Here is a 23,142-nt window from a genome sequence, read left to right as displayed (position 1 = left end):
ATAATCTTGACAATGTAAAGATTGGCTTACAATACCATTTAGACTTTCTGCACTTTGATCTAGTTTCTAAAAGATAGATCAGCTAGCTTGAATTTCATGGCTAAAAAACGATTAATAAAAAGGTACCACTTGAAAGCTTTAACATTGCAAGCTTAGCTATTCAGAAACAAACATACGTTTTTTTCCTTTACAAAATGTAAAAATATTTGTAATTGTTGCCACTGTTCAACTAGCTCTTGACGAGAATACCACCTGGCTAGTGCCCCCCGGGTAATTTAAGTTTAAGACCCCTGCTTTACAAGCTGACTGAAGTGTGACAATTGGGACTGTCATGGATGATCGTTCTTTATAACAGACGTCATAACCTGAGAGACCTGTACAGGTGCCGTTTTAAAATGAGCACAAAATAAACTGAGGTTTGATAGTGGCAGAGAAGGCAAAGTGAAATAATACGTGCCAGAAGAAAGCTGAACAAACAGCGGGGTTTGACAGTGAAGGACAAATGAAAGAGAAATGGTGAAGCACGAGAGGCTTATTCAGAAAGGGTGAGTGAGGTGGAGTTGCAGTAAGAGCAATGTTATTAATGTAGCACAGTGAAAGAAAAGGAAGATGAGAACAAGCAAAACTGTTTTTTGAAAATGTATTATTTTTATCAAATAGCTGCAGAGTTGGAGACATTTGAGTTAGCATAAAATAAAAATAGATTGAATCGCACAATTTATACCATACAGCTTATATACCATACAGATGATATAAACCTACGCCCTGATATCTCTGAACAGCTCAGAATGTTCTTTTCAAGCTACCATCTTGTATTAAGATAGGAACTGTGGAATTCATGGTCTTTGAGAAAATCACAAAAACCAATGTCCTCTACATAGACTTAAAATGAGCCGCTGGATCCCAAGGGGCTTCAAGGGAGTAGAAGCAAAAGATGAAATCCGGAGAGAGAAAGGACAGTGGGAACAGGGTGATGTATGGCTAAAGAAGGAGAAAAAGCACACTCACTCGAGCCATTTCCAGCCAATTTGAGCTCCATCTCCTGAACCTGTTTGACCAGAAGAGAAATATGCTGCAGCAGGTCTTTATTCTGCAACAGGAGCTGGTGAACCCGAGCCTGGGCCTCGATCCTTGCTGCGGCCTCTGCGGAAAGCTGATCCTTCAGCAGATGAACCTGTGGGAATCAGACACAACGTGTAAAGTTTTACATAGGGCTGTAATATTCATCATTCTGAACTGAAGCTTAAAGAAACTTGGTTTTTAAAGAAACTCCAGACTACATTAGCCCTCAATTAAACTTTTTCAAGATTGTCTTGAAAGAATGTTTTTTCCATTGTGGTTCTTAGAAACTGCAGTAGTAGTTAATGTACACCATCACTTAAAAGTTTAGGGTCACTTATTCCATCTCAATTTGACTTTTTCTATGTTTTAGAATAAAACAACGCCCATTAGGAAAATGTTTGTATCCAACAGTTCTGGAAAACTACTGACTGCAATAGTAAGAAAACTACCGTAGTAGTCAATGGTGCCTCAAAAGATTTTGGTATTCCATATTCTTGAAAATATGTGTCGAACAGAACAACAAAAATAAAATGCAGGTTTGGAACAAATTGAGTAAATGATAACAAAAGTTTTACGCTTGGGTGAACTATCCCTTTAAGTCTTTTGTAAGAAAATCACCATGGATACCAAATAGATAAGATAGGATTCTGAGTTAGGATGTTAGGATGCTTTTACAGTGAAACGATACAAAAATCCCAAATATTCTGGGCTCATAGCTGTTTTACTGTCATCCATTTTAAAAAGATATTTATAAAATAATTTTTTTGCACATAAGTTATTTCGAACATTCAGACAAACAGTATACTGTATGCGGTCATTCAAAACATCAATCAAAAAACATTCATTCAAGTGACTCTAAACAGTACTTCTAAAAACTACAGCGATAAGAAATCTGGAAAAAAAACTTTGTGATGTCTGCAGTCAACAGATCTGAAGCGAACAACACCAGAAGGACAACTGCACTTGATAGAAAAGGAATGACCAGTTTCTAATCATCGACATTAACTGAATGTCAGATCAGAAAGTGAAAATGACTGTTACACATGTGCATGCTTGTTTGTTTCATTAAATAGCTACCTAACTACATACGAACGATTTATTACCAAGCAATTAACCTTTGTCAGACTAGATGAAGGAACAAAATACTTATTTTCCAACGAGTGGTTGCTTAGCCCTATAAAACTTGAGGCCATAATGTAAGGTTGGCCATTTTTCTGGGCATTAAAAAATGGAAGACCCACCGGGTCACGAGGTTAAAATCTTGGTATCATGCATGCCAATACAACCCACAGCAAAGACATGAAGTACAGTATATTATTATAAAATGTTAATTCAATAGAGCACAAGCACCGAGGTGGAGCAAATATTGAGTGATTTAGATCGAACCTGAGCACTGAAATGCATGTGTCCACAGAGCTTTGTTTTCTGAGAACCATCATGTAGCAGTGGCACAGTGGTGCGAGGGCCCGCCATCGTTGCTTGCAGCTATATTTATTATATATTTTAATACATTTGATCAATAGCGATACTGACCATCACTTTATCTAAAATCATCAGTGTTATAGAGCATTCCCACTAAACAAGACTTGCGAAATAAATCACGCTATTCGCAGGTGGTTGGAAGCTTGAACATTTTAAGTTTACTCGCTTCATTCGCGCGTGAAATTAACTTCACAACAGATGTGAATTCGCGTCTGGAAGGGGCATCTGCAAGGCGGCTCCAGTATCGTGTATATGTATATAAATATATAGCTCAATTTGAGTAAAGAGCGTTTTTTACAATTTCCCACATTGTCCGACCTCCTCACTCACTCACTTTCAAGCAAGATCCTTTTTATTCCTGTTTTTTTGTTCTGTTTTTTTTTTAAGTAAGATGTATCGTACAGCTCCAGGTATCCACATATAGCAACAATGATTTATCCTCCATTTTGTTTCCTATTTCTGCCTCAGCTCGCCAAGTCATAATCACATCACTACTAGAGCAAGCTCCTGATTGGTTAACGCGGCGCGAATTTTCGACAAATTTCTGATTCTTCAACTCGCGCGATTCCACGTCAAGCGCTTGAAACGCTCAATTCACGCCGTGTCACTAGCGCAAATCACGTTATTCGCCCTACTTCTTTCATGCGAATCGCACCGCAGGGTGTCCTACCGCTTCTTTGCATTGACTTAACATGTAAATCACTCGCTCTTAACGCTTCATTCGCATTTGGTGGGAACACAACATAACCCTCAACCCTAAAAAACAAAATAGAAAACACAGAAGGCCGTCTGACACACACTGTTATGAAATAATGTCGCCAAGTCCCTAAAGACAGTTTCAGAGATTTCTAAAATGATTAGAATGTCCTTCACAAGAACTCTGTGAAGATTCTACACAGTGATGAGTGGTTGAACCTAATTCTGCCAGTGGGTTATCCCGAGCACTGTCCGTGTGCTCCTAAAGAATTAGTGGCCTCCCTCTGAGGGGTCCTAGGTGATTTATGTCCCAATCTTAACAGTCACGCGGCTTGTCCTTAAGAACAATGCATCCCCCAACAGAGCCAACGAGCCATCAGAAACAGGCCGGCGGGGACTGCAGCAACAAATAAATGAAAAAAATTACCATACTGTAAATGCAGACTGAAAGCTTAGTTCTGGTTCAGCTGCTTCCATCAATTTTTGACTGTACATGTTTGCCTGGGTGTGTGTGTGTTTCCTGGCAAAGAGTAAATGTCTTGGGAAAAGGAGCTGCCTGCTCATGACAAAAGATTTTGTTTTCAGAAGGATACGGGATGGAATTATATGTAGGCCTCATATTTTTTACTGCCATTGTGTTATATTTCACTCTGAGTGAGACAAATTCCTCTGTCGAGCTAGGTAGAATCGAGCCGAATGATTTGATGATCATCTTCTTTTAATGGCAAAAATAAACATTTCTTATCGGAATATTATTTATGCCTATCAGCAAAAACAAACTTAGTAGTAAACAAAAAAAGCAATATAAACAAGGAACTGTTTGTAGTCAATATAATAATTTCAAGTCTACAAATGAGCCTGTAAGAGTTTACTCTGCAATTACATTTTTTTAAAGTACTTTAAAGATTAAATTAGTGATCGTTTGTTCAACCGATAACATCAATAACTGAACTTTTTGATGCCATTGCATAGTGATTGTATTTTCTTGCGAGGAAAAGTGTGAGAGCCAATGCTTGTGGACCTCATTCTCAAATCAACAGTTATAAACTAGAATTTAAGAAAAATATGACCGTTAAGAAGAATTTTCATGTCAAGAATGTTTTGTGAATCCAGATGCAGTGAGAGGAGACCATCAGCTACTCCTTAAAGGAACATTTCACCCCAAAATGAAATTTTGGTTATCATTTACTCACCCTCAAGCTGTTACAAATCTGTATAAATTACTTGTGTATGACGAACACAGAGAAAGATATTTGGAAGAATGCTTGTGACCAAAAAGTTCTGGTCACCATTGACTACCAGGGTCGGAAAAATGACAATAGTACTCAAATGTGCCCCAGAACTGTTTGCTGTCCTACATTCTTTGAAATAGAACAAAGAAATTTATAAAGCAATTTTTCCTACTATGGTTGTCAATAGTGGCCAAAAACTGTTTGTTAGCAAGCATTCTTCCAAATATCTTTTTCGGTATTCAACAGACCAAAGCAATGTAAACAGATTTGGAACAACTTGAGGTGAGTAAATGATGACAGAACTTTTATTTTTAGGTGAACTGTTCCTTTAAAGAGACATAGCAAAGAAGCTTCAGTTAAATCGATTTACACTTCCAATGAAATAAAAAGTAAAAAAATCAAGCATTGTTTAAAACAAAAGCTCTCTTGTTGCTTGTTTGAAGCAAATATGCGTACATTCTCTATAAACCGCCTGCGTGCATGTTTTATTCTTCTACACAGAAACAATAATTGAATTGAAGCAAACATAACAACACTTCAATATGAGAAGTCACATCTGAGAGGAGTGTGTGCACTCTGAATGCATTACTAGATGCCTGCCTTGCCTTAATCACTTATATTCAAAATGCATTTTGCCCGGCTCGCTCTTATAAAACATCTCACGCATGGAATAAAACTGATGTTCTCAAGATCTGACCAGGGCATCATTTTATATGGACATGGCAGGGACAAAATGTAGTTTGAACTGACACTCTGGTCAGAATATCTGACCTGGTCAGAGTTGCTTGTGAATAGGAGCCACATTGATCTTACTGGAAAAAATGTTTTTATAAGATTCTTCGCAGTGATGCCACAGAACAATCCTATTTTATTTTCCAAAGAACCATTAATGGACAAAAGGTTTTTAAAACATACATTTCCTTCCTACCCTTCTATATAATTTGCAGAACATTTTTCCACAACAAAGACCCTTTTGTGAAACAGAGGTTTTCCAAAAGGTCCTTTATGTAATCTTTCTGACAAAATGGTTCTTCTATGGCAGTGTGAAGAACCTTTATTCTTAATAGTGCAAAGGAAAACATTTAAGTAAATTTGGCAACATCCTAACACTGTCAATTTTAACAACAACATTCTACAGTGATTAAGGACTTTTCACAAAAACAACCCACTCTGCGGAACCCGCTAATCCTAACATCAGAAAACTTGCATGTTGTTTCATCTTTCCATCACTTTCCCCGAGGAGAAGGGCAACTCCACAACAAATGAAGAAATAAATTAATAAACAAAGATTGACATACTTGTGTTGCTTTGATAGCCTTCTTCAAAGCTCCTCTAACTCACTGACTGGAGACATCACAAAGAAAAAAAGAGCAAAGCCATTGCCTGTCTCTCTTTGACTCTGTTGTTTTGCAAATCAGGATCAGTTTTTCTCTTATCAGGGTACTGAGAGATTTGACCCTCCTGACTCTCGTCGATCCGGCTCAAGGCAACACAGGGACATGCTTGTCCAACAAAGATATACCATCAAAGAATTTGGTGAAAAACGCCAGACCTTGTGACACTTGAGAAGAGCGCAAAATGTCCCCCCAAAAAATAAAAGACTTCTCAGTATTAAGAGAGGGAGAGTGCAAAAGTCCTCTGCTGAGCATTTTGCTTATGAGAAAATTAAGAGCTTTCTCCTCTCACTAAACAAGCTAACCACAGGCTCTTAAAGGCTGAACAAATAAACAAGTCTGCTGCCTGAATGATGGAAAACACTCAAGACGCACCAAACCTTTGGCTGTTCCAGTAAGGCACCCACGAACAGTTTTAATGTGTGATTATGTGGCTATTGAAAGTTGCGAGGCTTATCCTAAATGAGGAACGAAATAAGATGTGTCATGCATTCTGACTTCTTTATGATGTAAAACACGCTGTCTTCTCATGCTTAACTTGGTCAACTTGTCAAAAAAACAAGTTGGGTGTATTACGTTGTATTTCTGTGCCTGATACACTCTCCCACCGATCGTAAAGGTTTGGGATTTTTTTTCTCAAACATATAAAACTGTTTCATAACAACTTTTCTTAGTCCCTTATTGGACAAGTCTCCTGAAAAAGCACACGGCACAGCCACATGAGAGCAGGAGAAGGAGCATGCGCAGACGACACTTTCACGTCACGATTTATCAAAATGTCTTATTTTCTTTCGCAAATGCGGTTAAACAAAACAAACTTGAGGTGCAGTTGCAAGCGAGTTACTTCGAAACTCAAGCACAAACGCTTTTATATCCAACGTTAACATATCTTCTGACATGAGCTGGTGCATATGAAACATTTACAGTACATTTACATTTAGGCATTTGGCAGACACTTTTATTTAAAGCGACTTACATTGCTTTATCTTATACATTTTAAATAGGTATTCGCAATCCCCTGGGATGGATCCCACAACCTTGCGTTGTTAACGCAATGCTCTTACCACTGAGCTACAGGAGTTCGTTTGCACATTAAAAGATTGAACCTTGTATGTAAGATGCTTGCATGATAAAAGAAATGTACCACAGTTTTTGTGAGATGTCTTTTTGAAAGAATCCCACTATTCGAGCAAGACATTATTGCAGGTTATGAGCCAATAGCGTTCGAATGTACGTAGCAACGGGCCCTTTCATTGGTTAAATGTATTGAATGAACACTCCCTTATTTAACGAGTCAATTGAGTCAAAATGAGACTGAATGAACTGGTACATGTTGTTTATGGTCTAATATCCTCTTTGTTGCAACAGTACATGTCTAATTAGGTAATATCAATTACTTTGTTTTATTTAATTTTATCTGGTTTAAAGTGAACTTTTGTCAGACTGTTTTGTTAATAAACTATATTTAAAATAGATTATTTTACATAGATTATTAAAGATTAAAAAATATTTTTGCCATGTCGCCCAGCCCTAATTCAAAGTGAAACTTGCCACAGTACAATTACATTTGAATTACATTTGAAAATGTCTGTTCAGAATTCATCCAACAAGTGTAACAATATGTTGTCTTTAGGGGTGACCCCGAATAGTCAAAGAATGATGCTCTGATAGGAGGAGCCTGATTCGACAACCAGGTGTTATGTAATGGGGATCATGCCAGTTTTTTAGACTGATTGAATACAAAAAGAATACAGAATTTTATAAACAAAAAATGCTTTGCTCTAGCTTCATAAGGTATGGTTCCTTACTTTTATAAGTGTAAAATAAAACCATTCCGATACTGTTGAAAAAAGTAAGTGACGACACTACAACCACGGACCATTAATTGCATTAATGCAGGTGCATTAAATATCTATTTGAAGTGAAACGTAAATCTCTCACCTGAGCCACGGCCACCTGCGTCTGTTGCTGCTGTTGTGTGAGCTGCTGCTGGAGAAGCTGAAGCTGGTGGTGTACAGACAGCGGGGTGCCGGCTGTGAGCTGACTGCCCGAGGGAAGCAGTAGCTTGGGGGAAGCCAGCAGGATGTTGGGCTCCTCAGAGGGCTGAAGAAAGAGGCAGAGATTTAGTCGAGATTTATAAATAATCTGTCTCACATTTATGCACTTGGCAGATTTTGTTATCCAAAGCGATTTAAAATGTATTTAAAGTACAGATTTCATCACTAAGTGAGTTACCACAGAATCGAACCCATGACCTTGCTGGGGGTCTATGTTCGAGTTGGAGTTTGAGTTTCATTGTTGGCAAATAAACCATTGATTTCAGGAATGGGAGATTTATATTGCCTTGAATATTGTCTGCAGGCAGAATTTATAGACATTATGAGGGGCACTTGTCATAGAACACAGTTTTCCATTCCACTTCTCTACATTTCCATTGTTTTGTTAAACGGACATGTTTGACCGTTACGCCCGTGCTCAGAAATCCAAAACGCTGTCTCGTGTCATGTTTTACCTCAAAACATCCGCATTCTCCCTGTTTAGCTTGCTATTAGGTAACCGCATGCCGGAAGGAACTCTATGGCCTCAGATGTATCTTCGTCTGCTCGTAGCGAGCGAGACTCAGATATTAATTACGGTAGCGCTTGCACTCGGAGTAGCTGTGGTGCGAACAAACACAGCACAGAGGGGTGGGAGGTAGCGACTGTGACAAATTGATAGTTCTACCCTTGGTCAACTTATTTATATCCCGGCCCGGGTCGAAAATATGGTAATGCCAGCTGTCAGATATTGACCTCCCACGTGGAGAATTAAGAGAGTATGAAAGCTTCAGCGCCGGCGTAAGACTGATTTTGTCTGAGATTGATGTGCTGTGAATCGCCTTTGAAATATTTTGGCATTGCTTGATGCTGAATCACTAAATGAAGGGCAAGGGGCCATTCAGATGTGGGAATTCTCTGAGATCTGAAAGTTAACCGTGATGTTGTTTTGTTATATACTTAAGGCAAGTCAGTCAATTTAAAAAGTTCTGGTACTTTCATACACAGACACAACTACAGAATTTTGTATAGCCGTTTAAAACTGAAGAAAGGGAAATCTACTAAATAACAATCCTAATATTCAGTTCTTCCAGTTATTTTTATAACACAGCTGAAGTCCCAGTGAAACATAAGTTGCGAACGTTATTGCTTCCATATTCTGACGCATTTGCGAGTTAAAAGGAATTTCAAAGGAGAAAATGGATGAATGGCCGTGGCCTGCGTTTTTTACTGCAAATTGATTGGATGTATAAAAACAGCTGGCGCATTTTGAAATGAAACTAGCAGCAGACTGAAAGTTGAAGGGGAGGAGTTAACAGATGCTCCGCCCAAGCCAACTAATTTACGTCATTTGAGATGGATCGTCATTTCAGGCCAGAAGTGCATTTTCAGATTTTAATGGAAGATTATGAGGGTAAATGAATTTAAAAAAGAAAATTTCCCACATTGATAAGCTATTTACTGTAAACGCTGCAATATTTCATACAAAAATAAGAATTGTAATGTTCAGTTTCACTAGGACTTTAATTCCTTAAAAAAAAATCAATTTTGTTCGAAATTGCTTTTTGTATTCCCAAAAAACAAGATTTGCATGCAACAAGACTTTTATTCACAATAGTCTGAGCAGTGTATTTAATGAAAATGTTCCATCGGCTCACCTCTACGTCTCATACTTTTCATTTCGTACCCAGTTGGGCTGGGCAAACACGGGTGAGGGGAGGTTTGGGTCTGATGAGCGTTGCAATCTGCGCTACAACTGACAGCTGTTTATTTGGGGAGTACTGCAGAATGCCATAATGTAAACAACACCTGCTCTCACAGACTCCTTACAGAAAATCCACCTCAGCCTCTGACATCAGCTGAATTCATAGCCTTAACAAATCTGCATGGAACGTCTGGGGAAATGTTTTGTGAATTATATTTCCCCTCATCCTCGAAAGTAAATTGGAAAAGTTCTGATTAAATACTTGCTGCTACCTTTTGCGCTCCGTTAATTCAAGGCCACGACATCAAGGCGATAAATCATTAATGATATAATTTATGCAATGAATAAAGGCAAGTATCCCAAAAACAACCACGACCACAGGAAGCAATTTGGATGCTGTTAATGAATATTTTCTTAGAGAATTAACATATTCTTAATGAATGATTCATTAATGAATACATTTTAGACTTCAAACCATTATGCTACAAAAACTGTCCAGATCTCTGGAGTGTGATAATGAGAGACACACAAAAGCTCAGATATCTGAAGTTCGTGTCCCAACAGAAAGGCGAACATCTGAAATTAAGTGAAATTCCTTCTGCGTTCGGGATTTTTTTGGTCCAGAGTAAAACTGCACTCAAGTTAACAAGGCTTCCAGTTTAAAGGCTTGATGAACAAAATATAACTATAGATTAATACGTACTACTTTGTATGTCTACACAAGAAACTGTTGGCTGAAAACCGAGTAAAATCACAACATTTTTACATAAAAAATATTTAATTGCAAAAAATAATCATTCTAACAGTATAATGCATACTTTCTCTAGCAGTTATTTGTTACTACTATTTTTATTATGAGCATACTATATGTTTATTATTGATGTTGGTGCCAGCTCTTGTGCCTCTGATAAAAATGCCCAATGTATTTATCATCTCGACGTGGTGCTCAGCTGGACCACAGCCTGCATTCATCAAGCAGAAATGGGTGATGGATGGACCGCTGAAGAATAGACCAATGAAGAAGTTGTTTAAAAGGAAAAAAGAGATTGACTGCAACATGGCCTGACTTTAAAATGGGAGGCTTGGCTTATATACTGTTGAGATGACCGTGAGCGATCACTGAAGAAGAACTTCTCTGTGTGGTAGGGATGTCCCGATCACACTTTTGTGTCCCCATCCAATCCGAGTCATTTTTAGTATCTTCCGATCTGAGTCCCAATCCGATACTTGTATTTATCTTGTGCTAGGTGCAGGCACCAGGTTTACGCTATTAAGGTTATTCAAATATTGCTATTTAAAGGGGTCATTTGGCGTGAATACATGTTTTTCTGTGTCTTTGGTGTGTTATAAATTGCTTGTGCATGTATTAGACACGTAAAATTGCTAAAATTAAAGTGTCGGAACATAAGATGCATTCTATCTAAAAGCGAATGCAAACCGTTGGTGAAGTGCATTTCACCAACGATTGCTTAACGAATGTGGGAGAGAGATTAAGACCGGCTATGCCGGAAAGCTTTGGTTAAAAACTGGGTCCATTTGCAAAAGACTTTATTATGGACTAACACGAGTTGAGTTTGTCATGTGTTTGTGATCTGCAAATGTAGACACACGCACAACTTGAAAAAAGATAACATAAGCCCCAATAATCAGTTATAATGTTTCATATAGAGGCAACAAATGTTGTGTTTATAATGTCTTTTTATTTAGAATTTATTTGGGGTTTATTGTCTTTGTTGAGTCGTGACGAGACGTGGCGTAAATGTAATGTAAATGAAACTTGCGTGATCGCAGAGGTGATCAGTAATAATCGGGCAAAATATAGTCGATTAAAAATGCATTGATCGGCTCCTTGTGCTTTGCGATCGGCATGGGACATCCCTAGTGAGTATACAACACCTTTAATGTGAAACGGAATACAACTAGCCTTTAATGCAACAAAACTGCTCCAAACAGAGACTGTGTGAGGGGATGACTCGTTCCAGTTTTATTACAGTGTGCGCAAAGCAGCGCATTGTTTACTTCTCTACATTTATCTGCAATTATTTAAACTCAAACAACAAATGAACAGAATCCACTGTACAGAATTTGTGCGAACATAATAAAAAAAAGCTCAAAATAAAAAGTACAAGAAACAAAGAGATTATAGTATGCAACAAGAAAACAAAGTATAGAAGACTACTTAGAAGGCATTTCTGTTAAAGGGATAATTCGCAAAAAAATATAAAAGTCATTCTCTGGTCATTTTAAACCTGTATGACTTTCTTTCTTCTGCAGAACACATAAGATGATATGAAGAATGTCGGTAACAAAGGCCGTACCCATTGACATGTATTGTTTTTTTGTCCGTGTATGAGAAGTGAATGGGTATTCTTCAAAATATCTTAATTTGTGTTCTGCAGAAGATCCAAAGTCATACAGGTTTGTAAATGATGACACATTTTTTATTTTGGGTTGAACTATCCCTTTAACAACTAAGGAAAACGGATCCATTAAAACTAGGGAAGGCAATGCTTTCAAAGCATATTTATAATATAAACATATATTTATTTTGTGGAAGGGATCATTAATATTTCGTTGATTTATTGCATTTGGTTCAAATGCAATAATACTGTAGGAGCTGCATGTCCTAACTGCCTGTCAACCTCTGTATTTGCTTTACTCTGTGCACCCTGCTCGCACATAAACAACAAACAAATCCGTTAAAAGTTCTAACTATAACCACAAATCAGTTGTTTAAGTTCACCATTAGTGTAAGGCAGGGGTTTTCAAAGTTTACATCCAAAGGTCCAAATCTGTATATCTTGCAGCACAAACGTCTGTCTGTGCAACAAATGTGCCTATTTACAGATGAACTACCGTCATGTTCATATGCCCAGACAGTCAGTTGAATGTGCTGCTAACTCTGCCGGACGGGTTGCGGCACATAGTAGATGCCGTAAAAGACAAGCTGTGTCGGGAAGGCAAATCCTTGCGCTTGCGGGGCGAAACTGGGCGACATTTTTTCAAAATAATGGGTATCCAAAATGTTGCTACTTGCTAGTTGCCATGCGGTTTGCCTGACGGAATAAGTCAGTAATCACTGGTTCGCGCACCTCAGCGTGTTTTTTTGTGCCAAGGAGGTCTGATGAGAGTGCACTTGAAATATGTAGATGGATGTGGGTCCGGATCGACTTCCAGACTTTGAGAAGGTCTGCTGTAAGGTATTGTAATTATTAATGAGGTCAATGTCAAGAGGAAGTGTGGAGAGAGTACTTGGAGGGACTGGGATCTCTTCTACTTTAGGCATTTAAAGCAAAATTCATTCATAAGTATCACCAAAATAGTAACACCTAAATAGCTGTAGTGCTATTTTGGAGTTCAGTATTATGATGATCTGTGGTTTGGATCAGGCATGGGGCTATGACAGTGTATGGAAAGGTCCATCTGCTATGCAATGACATGAACTATTTCTTGATGCATCCAATGCCTTCCTGCACCAAATAAATACTGTCATACAGCAATGTGACAAGTTCTAGATTTTATACCGGAATTTTCATTTTGCTTGCATCTCGGTTCTGACAACACCTATAATAAAAAGTGTAAACAAGACTCACTGTCAAGCGATGACAATAGTCCACTCCCCAGTGCTCTCACTAGCAAAGTAAAAACTGAATTAAAATTAAAATTCTGAAGCAGGAATGAGACTCATGAGAGGCGAGGAAGATGAGACAGTCATAGGTGAGTGTGTTTAAACTATAAGTAAATCAGTAAGTTACTGAGCTGAATCCCAAAATGCCCGAAAAATTGAGTGGTTTATACGTAAAGGAGAAAGGTTTGATACCCATACTAGGTGAAGTAAACCAATCAGGTTTCGTTTGTGCCGTGTCATGTTTAGAGGCATGGAAATGTCCCCGCAGTAACAGACCGTTGTACATTCACAAACGTGTCAAAAGTTAACAGCAACAACAATGATTACGAGTTTATGCCTTGAACCTCGCATACTTTTAAGAAAGAAGCATTTAGTCAAACTTGATGAATTCTTATTGCAACCGTTGTAAACACAACAGCTTACTTTTAAGATCAGACGGCTTCGTGTTGCTTCCAGGCAGACTGTTGAAGAACGTGACATGAACTTTTTCACGTCTCCCTGAAATCCTGTGAAATTCAACCAACCAGATGACGACTTCGAACGTATTGAAGTGTTTCCAGAAAAGTGTGCCTTATGCATCAGACGTTTAGCCAACAGTCCGTGGGCGTGACGTCTTAGACTAGGTAGCAAGATATAATACGAACGTGTTTTCATTAACAGCTGTTTTTGTACAGCCTGTTCAACTATTCAGACTTCAATGTCGAGAATAAGAAATGTAACAGAAAGCACAAGTAGGAGAATCAAAGATTAAACTGAGATTTTGCCCCGGTTTGTGGCCACGGTCAGATGTTCGTATAGCGGCTAAACTGAGTGTTTTTCTATCTGTATTGAGGAATGTTATATTTCCCTAAAATTGTGCATAGACCGAATATTTGAGATATTTGTCATTTAAACACTACCTTTAAAAAGCCAGACGTTTGACTATCAGAATAAAGTCTGGACCTGACAGGGGCTTTAATGGTCTCCTGAACTGTTTATTGTTTTATACGGTTCTATGGGGTCTAGTTATGATGTTCGCGTTATTTTTACATTAAATAACATCAAAATCAATAAGTAATAGGCTAATTTAGGCCGGCGGATTTAATGGGCATTGAAGACTTTATCAGTAAACATCAAAAGCTTTGATTAGATAACAGTTCGCGTAGTTTGAGGCTTCTGTGAATTTGGTTCTAGAAGTAATGTTAGTTACACATTAGCACCATTCACAGTTTTCGCAGGGCATTAGTATTATCTGGAGACCTCCTGTGATTTATAAATGACCTCCCCACATCAGTATTTCATGTGACGCATTTGCACTGTATGATTTTACTCAAATTTACGGACTTATTTCCCGGATGTGATGGCAGGCTTTTCGTATAGTTTGTATTGCCTATAGTTGTATTGCGTTTAATGATATATGACCGTACCTGTCTGCATTTGAGCCCAGTGTTCCCGAACCGGATAAAAGAACACCGCGATCGCAGGTCTCAAATGTTAGGAGAGTTTCCATGATAAATATACAAACGAGAGACTCTCTGTAACATATGGATATCACCCAGCACCCGAAATAATACCAAAACACTTCAAAAGAGCCTACATTATTCTCAAACGGTGGATAAAACCTTGAAAAATGATATATGAGCCTGCAAAATCACAGAGATGCCATTTCGCACGAGTTTAAGATCACAGACAAACGCTCCATGTTTTTCCCACATGAGCTGGAACGTCTATAAAAATAAACCATAACCCCGCATTTATATTATCGGAATCCGAAGGAAGGTTATGCAGCTACTGTATTCTTTCCCAACCAGGGATGTCACAATATTTAGCTATCTTTAACGGCATGTTTGTTTATTGCTTGCTCTATCTGGTTCCGTGCCACCTGTGTTACTTCAGAATTGTCATGCACGAACCAGTGGGTGGGGCTAGAGAAGTAGTTGATGAAATTTTTCTGTGGAGGTGGTATTCAACCTATCAATGTCGTCATAGATAGGTGCATTCCAGAACCAGCCGTTCGCGGGGCCTGGTGTCAATAACAGATGTAATCTCAGTTACAAGGGCGTTTTTAGTTCAACACTTACATGATGTTTGCGTGAATACGATTCCCTCTTATATAACAAAAGCTCGGGTTAAAGTTGTGATTTTAATTCGTGCCTCGGTTAAGGAACTGCCTGACAAAGAGTTCACCAATCACAGTGTTTCCATAACCTTTTAATTGATGCATTTTTTTTTTAAATCAACAAATCCACTCAATCTTTCACATCTTGTTTAAAGAACAGATTCAATGTCGACATCATAGAAACGAACCAACTGGATTTAAACTGTAAAGTTTATGCCAGCTCTTGGCATTTTTTCTTTACAATATGCGTCATACTAATCTGAAACTACTGAGACAACAGCTAGTCAAATCCATCGCTGAAAAATGTGCAAACACCAGCTCTGTGTTTTTCTGTATATCAAACTGGTTTTATACTTTTTACAGCAAGTAAGCTCTAATGAATAAAACATATGCATCCTAAACTTCAGAAAACCTCTTATTCAGCATGCCAACATAAGATGAAATGTGCTGAGGTCTCTGACAGTCTGGGATAAATGTGCTGTACTAGAAAGCAATTCTTTCAAAAGTGTATTTAGATTTAGCAACATACTTGTCCACTGCACAGGATTTCTACATGATGTACATGTTCTAAATGAATAAGAAAGTGCGCCGAGTATCACCATTCAACCCAGTATCATGCCAAAGTGTGTAACAGGCCCGCCGGTCAGTGTCAGTGTTGTGATATGACTCCTCTAGGCGGTAAACATGACACGCGCAGTTCTTTGCACTTGTAAAACTGAAACGATTAAAAAAATACTTATTAATTGTACTTTTATATAAAATAATAGTTATTTTAGAACACTTAACCCCACTCCTACCTTAAACCTATCCACCTCCCGACCATTAAAAAACAGGCAACGAGCAAATAGAAGTCAGCCACGAGCATTTATTAAAACATGCAGCAAAAACAGTATAAAAACATTACGAACAGGTCACATTGCATTCAGAGTCTTTTATAGCCGAACGATTGTGTGAGCACAGCATGTTTTAATCACCGACGGCCAAGCTCCTGGAAGGAACTCACGCAGTGATGTTTAAGCAAACGTAAAGCAGACAATTTTTTTTTTTTCTGATATTCCAGTCAGACACAAAATGACTTTCCCTCAGCACCAGCATGTAAAATGAAAAATCTTGGGAGCAGAACACACTATAACTCAACCATAAACTGCAGACTGGACACACAACACTGCCCCTCTCGTGGACTTGTACAATATGTTTGCTGTTCTGAAGTGCTGGTTGCACCAGAGTAGAGAGACCTTCGGATGAGCAATGTTCAGTTTACACCTGGCATGGATTACCATGGATTTGCCGGCGGCCACACAAATATGTTCAATTCATGAGCTGCCGCCTCAAAACTACAGATTTTTTTTAATGTCCTTGACAGGAGAAATATATGAAATATAAAGACATATACAAGACAGTGAAAAAGTGGAGAACATGTGGGAGATTATAAAAAGGATCAATAATTAAAAAAAAGGATGTATATAAATTATAAAAAGAACTTACTCCAAATGTGTGCATTAAGTGCAAATGCTGATGAACCTGTCCCTGTATATTATGTTATGTTATACCACGGGCCTGTTGAATGCTTCAATCTGATTGGTTGACAAATATTCTATGGGTATGCATTAACTTTCAGTAAATGCACACCTATGAATGTGTTCCAGGTCGGCCGACCGCATTACAGTTCCACATTACAGAAAGTTATAGTGTAGCCTGCAGGCCATCACCTCACATGGAACCCTGCTCTTGATCTGATGTTTATCATGTCAAACTTTACTGTTAATGGGAACGCTTGCCAAGTTTCGTTTCAATAAACAAAGAATTTCAAAAACAAAATTGAAATACATATAGTGAAATTGAATAAATAAAATATCTAAATAGAAAGAAAAGGAATTCATAAACACCAATAGCCTACTGGTTTGTTTTTCTCTTCATGCTGCTTATAACTGACAATAAATATATTTTCATATACCTACTTTTTCAAAAACGTGCGTGATTTTTTTTACTGCTGGTGATACAAACAATACAAGAAATAAATTGTAATATTATCACTGGCTTTTCTGTCACATCACTACAAAGATGCATGTGTGCGCGCCGTCTCAAGCTCTCACACACACATACACATACACACACCACGTAGCAGTAGCCCAAGCTTACGAGTCTGTCCGCTCTTACAGATGCTTGAAATGAGATCGGCAAGAAAGAAGTCCTACCATCAACAGCATTTTAAAAATGATAAAAAGACAAACGTTGAAATTAAACATTTGAAAAATGTCCTGTGGTGCGGTAACCGTGGAATAACTGAACGGCCCTTCATCAATTATTCCATGCTTAAAGGTTTAGTTTACCAAAAAGATCTATCCTTTTTTACACACCCTCTTGTCATTTCAAAACTGTATGATTTTCACAAAAGAAGCTATTTTGAAGAATGTTTGTGACCAATCACTGGCACCATACAAAAGAAGTGAATGGGTGCCGCAGTTGTTTGGTTACCAACTTTCTTCAAAATATCTTCTTTTGTGTTTCTTCTGCAGAAAAGAAAACTTTGGAATAAAGTACCCAACCACAAGGGCACAGTTCCCCTATTTACAATCTGCTATAAGCAACAGCGTAAACAATAAAGGGTCAAAAAATACAAAAGTATAATATGTAGAGAGGGCAGGGTGCTTCTTGTGGGATTCCACATGAACTGAAAGTACTGAAACTATTCCTGTATTAAAGCTCAGGAACATGACATTAGGGATCGTAACACAATTCTAAAAGATCTCAACAGCAATGGCATTTAGCATGTAAGCGAGCACCGTTTCTGTCACTAGCGTGATGGATTCTAGACAATACTGTCTGAAAAGCCACAAGAGAAAAATGACATGAATATAACGCTCTGTTAATTATGACACTGAAAGTCGCCCGAGGGTGACGGCACACCCTCGACACTTCAAAAAAGCTCTGACAAAAGAAGTGTATCTATTGGAACACGGTCCGCATGGATTTCTTTCATTGACACATCCGGATTCAAAGCATACTGCACAAAAGCCAGACAGATCAAACAATTCTCAAGTAACTGCATTTTAAAGCAAGGCATTACAGGATCCTTTTTGCCGTTCTGGTTCATTCAGTGACTTGTAAAATGTAGGATAGCATTAAGTATCTCAAGCTGAGATAGTCACACACACTGTCTAATGAAAAGTCAAAAGAGACCTGTTCTGCAAAATGGCTTCAGGAAAACTAAAGATGATAATGAGTGACTGCAGAACATCTGGCTTTTGGCATCCACATATTCACACTAATGTTAAATGTCATTGTAAGCCATTAGCATGAGGATGAAACCGAATCAACCAATCGTGCATTGCATAATCGGATGTCCCTTTAAAATGCAATTTCAACGAAGGAATGAATTACAAAGATAAAAGGGCTTTGTCATCATTTTTGAAAGATCAACGGGAGGGAAATGCCAAAGCTTTATCAGATTTTGACACAGATTGTCCATCAGAGCGAGGCCAAAGTTAATCGTTTGAAATTCATTTGTAGTTTGCTATATTTAGGCATCAATTGTTACTTGACAAAGATGATTCAATATCGGTCTCAACGGTTTGCCGCTTTTGTTGCAGAAAGAGCAGTCTAAATAGCAAAACAATGGTAAAAAGGCATTTTCTTTTCTCTCTGTTTCTTTCTCTATTTCAATTCTCTGGCGTGGTTGACTGGAGACGGTATTGACAAAACCACCCGATATTGGTTTCCTGTTTCGTTCTTGACACTGTGGGTAGTTCAAAAAGATGTCAATTACTTTTCCATTAGCAATTTTTTTGGCTTTGAAAGTGGACTTTGATCTCTTTCCCTTTTTTGTGTAACCCAGTCCTCTTCAATAATACAGTAAAATGATATTTTTTAGATTTTTATTATAATATTTGACATGAACATCTTTAAACCCTTCAAAATTTCCTTTGTACAGTAACCTGATAAAAAACTGCATGTTATATAGCAAATAGCATCAAGGTGGCCTCCGATTGGTTTCCTTTAAAGGGGTGGTTTCATGAAAAGCGGTCTTTTTCCATGTTTAAATGCTAATCTTAGAAAACATGAAAAAAGACAAATCATTAACTTTTTTTATGTGAGCCTATCTCTGCAAGCCTGTGAGAAATCGATCTGTTAATGATGTAAGCAACAGTTTTTATTATTATATTTATGCCCCCCTTGTTCTGAACGTGTCCAACCATTGCGCCGCCGCCATTTTTGTTTTCCCATTGCGTGAAGTTCCAACACCATGGCAAAAGTAGCAACGCTTACGGACTGTTCTGTTGTTGGCTGCACAGACCAACACAGAACAGTGTTCCCAGCCTCACGGGAGACAAGAGCGCAATGGATTTATTTAGTTTCAATAGAAATAGTCCACACTGAACGAGGAAAAGCTGCAAATAACGAAATTGTAAGTACCTGTATCTTTAAGTAAGACCCCAGGGACCGGCAACTTAAAAGTAGATAAAATGTCACTGTGACATGTTTTGTCCGTTTTCTATTCGAAAGCACGTCTGTGAGACCTTGTTTCTCGTTTGCTATATGTGACCATACTTTATTGTTTTGTCGCTGGAAGCACAGACTCACAGCCCTGGCTGCGTTTTCTGCTGAAAAGAGGGCGGAGACTAACAGCTCACTTTCACTTCCAAAGACACACACCAAAACAGCGAGTTTCTCCTCACATGCAAAAGTGGGCATGTAGCGCATGGTATATTTAAAGATCTGTGGTGTTTTATGAGCTGAGACTTCACAGACACATTATGTGGACCCCTATGATTTATATTACATTTCATATTTTGTTCATTTCAAACCAAATTTTGAGCTTATAAATAGCTGAAGTCAGGTTAACTGGACCATTTTTTGTCATTTATCTTAATGTCAAAAAGTGTCTCAATCAAAATGAACTCACCCCTAAGAAAATAAATAAATGTTATATTTAATATATATATAAATATTTATATATAAATATTTATAATGAAACAGCACATTTAGTCTGCTCAATGCAAGATTATTTTATAAAATGTGTTCTTTAATACTAATATAAAACCAAATATAAAACAGGATATAAATTAAACACATAAAACCTTTTGCAACACAACTCTAATATAAAAAAAATCTGAATTGTTAATCTGGTTTAGGTATTTGAGCACAGAAGAGGTGAACATCCTGAAGCATATAACCAGTGGTCCGATCCAAAAAGCAAATCCGCTGGGCAAGATTTGCTGAAATTGAGCGCTGGGTCAAAATCAAAGCTTCATTCAACACGAACAGATAGGATGAACTCAGGTCATCATGAATTACCCAGTGAAACTGCCATTACTTTGAATGACATTTTTGCTTTCAGGCTCCATCTAACATTTTAGTCCTTAAGGTATTTGAGAGGGCAACTATGCTCCACCAATCCCCCAAATCCCATCTTCAAACCCTTTACATGTGTACACTGATCAAGACATACACGCCTGAGAAATAGACTGAAACTGGAAAACGATGCGTCTTTAGCTTAAATATAAGCTCTGTGATGTCCAGCTCCTTGGGGGTCAGACTGATTTTAGATGTAGACCGTTTTTCCTGGTTCCAGGAAACTAAAGGGAGCAAAATTTGGGCAGAAAGTTGGCCGTTTGCCTGGAAGCTACAGGCTGATAATGATCAGAGCTGCACAGTAGCTGCACATCTCTATATTGAAAATCTGAAACCCCCTCAGCACTGTGTGAGCTTGGGTCTTGCCGATGGAGGAGCCTGACATTAGGTCAAGTTCAGCACAGTTGATGAGAAGCACTTGATACCCACCTATTATTTATTCAGTGGCCGTTGTGTGCAGAAACCCACCAAAGCGCACTGCAGTCTCTCATAAAATCTGACACAGCCACTTGCATAAAGAGAGCTCATATACCCAATTTAGTCTACAAGAGGAGCCTCATTTAGAAGCTATAAAACTCTAATGTCTCTTTATTGGAAAACATCTGTCGGTTTGGTGAAAACAATATGGCATGGTAAACACATTTGAGTTAAAAGGCAACAAGTTAAACATGCTAATTTGTTTAACTTCTGGATTAAAAAGCAAACAACAGATTTGACGTTTTTAAAACGTTATTTAAACGTTATTTTTAGATGCATTTTTATATTAAGTTAACAAACGATTCTTAATATGCGTTTAAATAAATCAGCATTTCACATCTACCAAATTTCTGTATAATACTGTATTGATTGAGTACATGACCTCGACAGCATTTAAGCATCCTATTAAAAACATTTCCTCATTTCTAATCGATTCTATTAATCAACTGGCCAACACAATTCATCTGTAAAGCATACAATTTTAGCGAATGTAACAGGAGAGTGATGTGGCCTAAGATTTATCTAGTCTCAGTGGAAAAATGTAATGCTGTAAGACACATAGCAGTGGGTCACTTTACGCATCAGACCAAAAAGAAACGTTCTGCTCCACTAGCATATCTGACTGCAGGCTACCTGAAAAACATTTGTACCAGTCATAAAAACATTTCCCACACAGACTGTCTATTTCTGGTTCGCAGCTTTTTGCGGATGGAAAGTGTCCTTGTTCAGCAGTGTACACCAAGTTAAAAGGAACTGCTTATACGTGTGAAAACGTGTCCAAATGCTATATTTGTGTTTCATTAAATGCCAACATTTGCACATAATTTTAAAAATTAAAAGATGTCATTAATACATCCAGAAAAGCTCTACATTGACCAATTTCAAACCATTATCGACTGAATTAACTTTGTTTAGAATAAACATTTATTCAACCTCTGAATACGGCGAGTAAATTATAACAAAATGTTCAGTCCTTGTAAAACTGATGAAACCTCGCTACTTATAAGTTTCAATATTTCAGTGTCATGGAACAACAGCACCAACAGTCTTTTTTTGAGTTGCCCAAGAATGGAATACATTTTTGGTCAAATCCTGGAAATGTGTCTGAAATCTCACATATTGTTGCCGCCTTCCAGAACCTTGGATGTCTAAATTCCTATTATTTTCAGGAAATAGAAAAAACAATGAACTTTATAAATGATTAAACACTGTGTTTTTTTAGTAATGCTTATATTTCATAATAATAATGATTAAGGACAAAAATAATAATCACTAAATATGGACAAAAGGTTTTGGAAGGAAACCCTGTTTAGACTTCTGCCCCCGCGACCCGGCCCAGGATAAGCGGAAGAAAATGGATGGATGGTTTCAGAAGGACATCAGCGATATTATCGCACAAAAATGAACATTTTGTCATTTCAAACATCTATGACTTTGTATTGCAGAACACAACATATTTCAAAGAATATCGGTAACAGAAAAACGATTGGTACCTATTGACTTGCATTGGTTTTGTGTACATACAATAGAAGTGAATGGGTACCACCATCGGTACTAGTTTTTGGTAACTAACATTTTTCAAAATATATTTTTCTGCGTTATGCAGTAGAAAAAAACAAGTTTGAAGTTACAAGAGCGTGAGTAAATGATGAGAGAATTTTCTTTTTGAGTGAACAATCCCTTATAGGGGCATCAAGGCAAATCCGGAATCCATCCAATTCTAAGATCTATTCTAGTCTGTCTATGAAGTCCTGCAATCCTGTGCATGCAGTTTGATGGTTGCGGGATATGATAGCCATGGCAAAAAGCATCACATTCATTTTAGATCTGGGAGCTGATCTGAACACAGTTTCCTTAAGAGATCCATAACATAAAACACTTAAGATCTTGACTGACTGGTTAAGGATGCAGTTGAGCAGCTGCCTTCACTTTTGTAACTCAGCGTATGGTTCCCACTTCTTTCAAAGTTACACTGAATTG

General features: G+C 37.9%; 1 protein-coding gene across 4 annotated transcripts in view; it reads right to left on the bottom strand.

Annotated features, from left to right (window-relative positions):
* Positions 1–23,142, bottom strand: part of nos1apa (nitric oxide synthase 1 (neuronal) adaptor protein a) — a 105,089-nt gene that overhangs the window by 16,040 nt on the left and 65,907 nt on the right. For all 4 annotated transcript variants that reach the window (XR_008906939.1, XR_008906938.1, XR_008906940.1 and 1 more), the window contains exons 8-9: positions 7,808–7,969; positions 1,009–1,174 (exon numbers count right to left, since the gene is read on the bottom strand). Coding sequence is in view for 1 of the 4 variants with exons in the window: in XM_056749935.1 (XP_056605913.1) it covers positions 1,009–1,174; positions 7,808–7,969 (328 nt within the window). In the remaining 3 variants the exon portion in view is untranslated. The remainder of the gene's footprint in view (positions 1–1,008; positions 1,175–7,807; positions 7,970–23,142) is intronic.

This window comes from Triplophysa dalaica, chromosome 6, assembly GCF_015846415.1.
Source record: "Triplophysa dalaica isolate WHDGS20190420 chromosome 6, ASM1584641v1, whole genome shotgun sequence".
NCBI classification, from domain to species: domain Eukaryota; kingdom Metazoa; phylum Chordata; class Actinopteri; order Cypriniformes; family Nemacheilidae; genus Triplophysa; species Triplophysa dalaica.
The sequence above is the reverse complement of the archived record's forward strand: the minus strand, read 5'-3'. Positions and strand labels throughout refer to the sequence as shown.